Source organism: Oryzias melastigma, linkage group LG15 (assembly GCF_002922805.2).
Source record: "Oryzias melastigma strain HK-1 linkage group LG15, ASM292280v2, whole genome shotgun sequence".
NCBI lineage: Eukaryota > Metazoa > Chordata > Actinopteri > Beloniformes > Adrianichthyidae > Oryzias > Oryzias melastigma.
Window position 1 is genome coordinate 527,760 of NC_050526.1, and position 6,000 is coordinate 533,759.

The following is a 6,000-nucleotide window of genomic DNA, read 5'->3' on the forward strand; positions in this document are numbered from 1 at the left end:
TGAGTTTTGTTTTAATATATTTTTGATTTAGTGAAAATATATTTTCACCAGTCAACAAGACACAACAAACTTTATTTTCTTAATTACAATGAGGTGTTTACATCTACTATATTTGTCCCAGTCTATTACATGCACAATAAAGTATCCCGAAGTGAAGATTTTCAGCTTTGGCACACATGTCCAAATGTATTTAAGAAAGAAAGAAAGAAAGAAAGTGGTAAAACACAAACAGTTATTGTAATTTTACAAAAACATCTGGTTTTAAGACGTAGTCTTTCTTTTTCTTAAACAGTGTCGCTTATTATGGGGTGTCTCTTCCATCGAATAGCAGAAAAGATGGCATGGATGAAGTAAAGAAGAGTAGCTCCTACGGACATGACCTAAAAAAAGGACAAAAACAGACAGGAATGATTTAGAGGTAGAGTTCTAAGTATAATGCTGTTTGAAATCTACCTAAAGAAAACAAATAAAGTCTAGAAATCAAGAAGGTCCAACGCCAAACTAAAATAACAAAACCCAACAGTGTAAGACTGCTGAGGACAGAGAGGGGTAAAAGAACAAAACAAAACCAGTGTGTGTGTGTGTGTGTGAGACGTACAGCAATGACGTTTACGCCCATTCCGCCTGAGAAACCAAACTTGGAAAGGATCCACCAACCCATAATGGTCAAGTAGGTCACAATCACTGATGGAATCATGTACAAAATTGTTAAAAACACATGGAAAGCCAAATCCTATGAGAGAAAAAAAGAGAAAAAAGAGGGAGGGGTTAATGTTTTAAGTGGTTTCTACAGGAGTTTCAACAAAAGGAAATGGAACAAACTAAACATGGACTCCAAAAAACCATCCATTCATTTTCAGAATCTGTGGGATCCCTGTTGGAGGTCACTGGGTTGCTGGACCAACCCAGCCACTGTGTGGCAATGGTGGTGTAGACTGTTAGCATTCACACACTCACATGGATGCCTGGAGACAAATTAGAGATACCGATAACCTATGAAGTAGGCTACGTTTTCTAACAGTAAGAGGAAGCTGGAGTACCTAGAGAAGACCCATGTATGGGGAGAACAAACTCCATTGGACCAGGCCTTCTCACTAGGTCAAAGTACAAATTTAACTCCAATAATGCTAGTGTAAATGCTTTTTGCTGAAAGTAGCCGCTGAAGATGCTAAAGTTTTTTGCTAAAAATTGTGACTCAATTTACTTTAACTGCAGAAGGGATTTGCTGAAACTGCAAAAGCCATTTACAAAATTTGCTAAAAGACTGAAAATGCAATTAAAGAACTATTAAAGAGCACAGAGGCTGACCTCAATTTCTGAAAAATTGCTTAAAAATCCTTATTTTCAGTGTGCGGCTTAGTGTGTGCCAATTTAGCCAAAATGTTAGCATGTTGCTTAAACATGAGCTCTACATTACCCCCCCCCCAAAAAAAAAAACAAAAAATGGAACACTTGTAGATCTAGTAGATGTTCAAACCAGTTTTTCTAATTCGTCACTCGCATTTTCCACCATGAAATAGTCTGCTCCCTTCCTCCACCAGGAAATAGCCTGCTCCCATTCTCCACCCATCTTACCAACATCCCCATCTGCCATTCTCTGATTCAGGCTCCATCCCAACAGGTCATGCAGATTCCTCACCAAAAGTTTCTTCACAAAATTTGAACGCTAAATCGTATGAGCGTTTTCTTGGTTATCGCTAAACTGGCTCACAACACAGACAGCCGCTAGCTGATCACTGTTAGCTCAGCGGAGGAAGTGTTTGTGTTAGCTTGGGGACAGAGCAGACTCTTCCTGGAGGGGGCGGTTCTCAACTTGTGATGTAAGCATGTCAGGACCCGCCTGTTTTCGTGGGCATGGGAGGGGCTGCTGTTGGATCAAATTTCCACTTTGGGGTTGTTTATAGTGATGAGTTAACAGTATAGTACACCCAAAAGCTAAAAAATGTTAAATCGTCGTCCATTGTCATATATTAATCTGCCTAACTATACGGACATTCATCTGTTGACCACCCAAACAAATGATGAACTTACCAGAGCTGGCCAAAAGGGTTTCTGATTGTGACCACAGAAGAAGATGAAGAACCAAGCGGATGTCCCAACACAGCAGAAGACGGACACAGACAGCGCAAAAGCGTCGACTTCAGCTTCAGAAATAATAAGCATGACACACAACGCGACCCCAAGACTCTGAAAGATCAAACAGGTTTCATTTACAATTCGTAAATTGGGAATCCACTTTTGCAGGAGCATTTAGTAGAGTACACAACAGTAGTACATTTTCATTTATACACACATATGCTCACAATGTGGCCACTCTCAATACACGGCATTGTGTCTGTTTGTTTTCCCTTCCTTTGACAAACAGAGACTTAAAAAGACAATGAGAACATTCAGAGAAGCTTGTTTCACAATAAAAGAGGATGCGGTATTATTCTAAAATGTGAGTTCTTCTGGTGAAAAATCAGTCTTTATTTTAAAAAAAAACAGTTCTAAGAACAAGTTTATTTTTATATTATTTTATATCCTTGTAGATACTTTATTTTCAAACATTTTTATTGCTTCACCATTTTTCCACTTTCATGAAACTTCCCTGTCAAATTAACAGATTTAATAAACTTTTTGACTTTGTCTCATTTAATTGAATGTTTTTGTTGTATTATAGGAAATTATTTGGTGCTTGAAAAGAGTTTCTGTTTTGTAAAAAAACGCTTTCTCACTCCTGAATCAAAAGTACTTTATGGTTAAATACATTTTAATGAGAATATTGATGAGAAATTAATCTTAAGGAAAAGAGATTAAAATTTCAGCATTTAATAGGTGAAGAAATACTATTAAAAACTTTCTACCGGAATAGTTTTTCCGTCTAGAACTTTCAAGAAATTCTAGAAATGTGACTTTTCTGACAATCTTTAACTGTAAGTCAATACATTCACGTAGATATTTGTGGAAAAAGAATCTGTGTAAACAGTGAGTTGAAAGCGCTGACAATCAGCTCTCAATCTAAAGCTGAGCAGAATGTGGCATGTCGGAAATTAAACTACCAGTTTCCAAATGTTTTTCCTTTCATTATTGCATCATTTTTAATCCATGCAACATCGTACGTTTTTTTTTTTGTCCCTGCAGCAAAATTAACTGTCATAAAGGATTTATGTTCACAAACTGAGTACTGTTACTAAATTCCTCTTTTGCAAAAGCAGAATTTTGGCTGCTTATCTGCCCTCCTTATGTCTGTGACGACTCTGGACACAAGAAGATGTGTCGGTTGTGAATGAAACAGCTGAAAAGGTGACGTGCGAATGTATGGAGCTAAATTGAGGCCAATATTATTTGAAACCCAAATAAAGCAAACTAAAAAAAATTTTGTTGTTTGGAAAAAAAAGTAAAATCTCCAAAAGATTTTGCTATTCTAAAATAAACTTAATTATTTTCAGCTTCAAATGTTCTTTTTTTCAGGTTTCAAAACTCAAAATTTCAATTTCTAAGTTTTTTTTTCAGCCCAAAATCTTTTTTTAAACTTTCTTTATTTTTTTTTTTTGGTTTTTTGAATCTGGAAATTTCTGTTTTAAAACTTTTGGCCCCGTTGTGGTGCGTTGGGGCGGGGCTAACACAAAGGACCAATCAAAACCGATGAGGGTGGTAACTTCAGTCTTCGTTGACTGACTATGAGAACTGTGATAATTACGGTCAGAAAATGGCTGTTATATCTGTACTATCATAATCTGAAGTTATACCAAGATAGGTCTGAAGTTACCACCCTCATCAATTCTGATTGGTCCTTTGTGTTAGCCCCGCCCACATGTGCCACAATGGGGCCAAAAGTTTTGAAACTGAAATCTTCACACTCAAAAACGGAGGGAAAAAAAGAGTTGAAAGTGAAAAAAACATTTAAACTGAAAAATAGTTTGGAAAATTAAATTTTGAGTTTTGAAACCTGAAAAAAAGAACATTTTAAACTGAAAATTATTAGTTTATTTTTAGAATAGCAAAACGTTTTGGACATTTTACAGTATTTTTGGCCAAGAAACAATATTTTTTTCAACTTGTTTTATTTGGACTTCAAATAATATTGGCCCCATTTCAAGTGCTACCCTTTACAGTGATCAAAAATCTTCTTTTTTTATTTTTTGCGGATTTTCATTTTTATTTTGTGCTATGGTTGCAGTGATTTGAGTGGTTTTGCTTTAAATCTGTTCTAAATACATATATATATACGTATAAAAATATATTGGTGTTTGGCAATATATATATATATATATATATATATATATATATATATATATATATATTATATACTGTATCGAATCCAACTCCTTTATGATAAATGTCCAACAGGGAGAAATTTAGAGTCTTTGGTATGACTCAGCTGTGGATTTGAACTCACAACCTTCGAGTCTTAGGGCAGACACTCTACCACAAGACCACTTAGTCGTTTTTTTTTTTCTTATTTTCCTTTATTTCGAACATTTTATCTAGAGGGAATAAATAAAGGCATACACGTATATGAATAAAACACATTAGTTATTAATTTTGTCCATAATTTTCTACAGTTGTAGGCAATAAATTAAATAAATCAACAAAACAATCTGAGCTGAAATAGCCGGATCTTTTTAGTGAGACTATCAGAATTGTAGATCCTTAGATTTTTTTTTTGCTTTCCTGTTTCTTTAAAATATCATGTTTTCAGAAACAATGAATAAAATCTGTTTGACCTTATAGGTCACGGTCTCTTTTCACAACGCCATTTCTCATAAAAGTGGAGACTCATCTATACAAGAAAAAAAAATAATCAATTACACCAACGTAACAAAAAAAAAAAAATTGAGGAAATGCAATGTAACATGAAAAGAGATTTTTGAAAAAGATGAAAAACTCACAAACTCGAGGAGGAAGAGTACGTCAGGAAAGGTGGTGAAGATCTTTCTTCCCTTTGGCATAACGTACCGAGAAGTCTTGGAATCCATCTTCTAAAGGTTAGTGTCTATGGTTTCTGGAAGAATGAGAAAACCCCTTTAAATATGCTTTCGAAGACAGTCTGCACATCCCAATTCTCTCCTTCAGCACCTCCCTTTGCCTTCGGCTCTCCACCTACATGTCCTTTCGTTGGTGCTTTTAGTTTTGTTTTTAGACTGTTGAGTGGGGGTGCTGTCAGTCACTGGGTTGCGTGACTGATGTTGTATTCAAATCCATGAGTGCCCTGATGTGAGAATTTTACTTGTTGCTTTCATAATGGAGGAGATGCATAAAGAAATGTAAAGCTTAAAATGTATTTTCGGATTATTTCTTTATTCAAATTGTTGTGAATCGGGAGCAGACGCAAAAATCCTGTTGGAAAAAGCTTGTAGAAGCTACAGTTGGACCAATGATGCCTCCACTAGCAGATGAATAGATCCATGAACGTCTTCATTTATCTCGTCTGAGTTGACATCTAGCTGACACTTATAGTTTCACCACTTTTGTTGCATCCGTGATGTTCAGTTGGGGTTGTGAGGGGATGTAAACTAGAGGGAGAGTTTAACACATGGATGTTGGGAAGTAGGGTCAGGCTTACCCTGCACCCACAGTGCAAAATTCTAATGAATTCCTGCCACTCTGCAGAAGCTATGTCCCAGAAAACAATAGTTTTTAGCATTAAAATGACATAATCATAATCAAAAAAACAGTGGGAACACTTTTAAAATAGATCCGATGATGATTGGAGAGGGACTTTAATACCAGTTTAGTATTCATTGGTATGATTCCCCTTTTTTAGTTTATGCCATAAATTCAAAATATATCATTGAGATTAAAAAACATCTTTAAAAAATACAATTTTAAACAAATTTTGATTTGTTGTTTCATCATAATTAGCTTGATAGACTCACTGTACATTATATGTACAGATAAAATGACTGAACACATTTTTTTTTCAGGATCTAGTTTTATTTATTAAAAACATATAAATCTGTGACTATTTTGCCTTTATCTTTTTCTATTATGTTTGGTTTTGAAAGAAAAATCATT

The 6,000-nt window shown here is 35.1% G+C and overlaps 1 protein-coding gene across 1 annotated transcript; it reads right to left on the reverse strand.

Annotated features, from left to right (window-relative positions):
• Nucleotides 1-51: 51 nt before the first annotated feature.
• Nucleotides 52-5,646, reverse strand: LOC112162058 (myelin and lymphocyte protein). Its single transcript, XM_024297703.2, has 4 exons — nt 4,875-5,646; nt 2,032-2,187; nt 599-733; nt 52-380 (listed from the first exon to the last, which is right to left on the reverse strand). The coding sequence occupies exons 1-4, from the start codon at nt 4,959-4,961 to the stop codon at nt 285-287; spliced, it is 474 nt and encodes a 157-aa protein (XP_024153471.1). The 5' UTR covers nt 4,962-5,646; the 3' UTR covers nt 52-284.
• Between the last annotated feature and the right edge of the window lie 354 nt (nt 5,647-6,000).

Coding starts and splice junctions, on each gene's coding strand:
- LOC112162058 (XM_024297703.2), bottom strand. CDS start 4,961: ATGGATTCCAAGACTTCTCGGTACGTTATGCCAAAGGGAAGAAAGATC. Junction 734..2,031: donor AACCCTTTTGGCCAGCTCTG/GTAAGTTCATCA, acceptor TTTCTCTCATAG/GATTTGGCTTTCCATGTGTT. Junction 381..598: donor TGGGCGTAAACGTCATTGCT/GTACGTCTCACA, acceptor TCCTTTTTTTAG/GTCATGTCCGTAGGAGCTAC.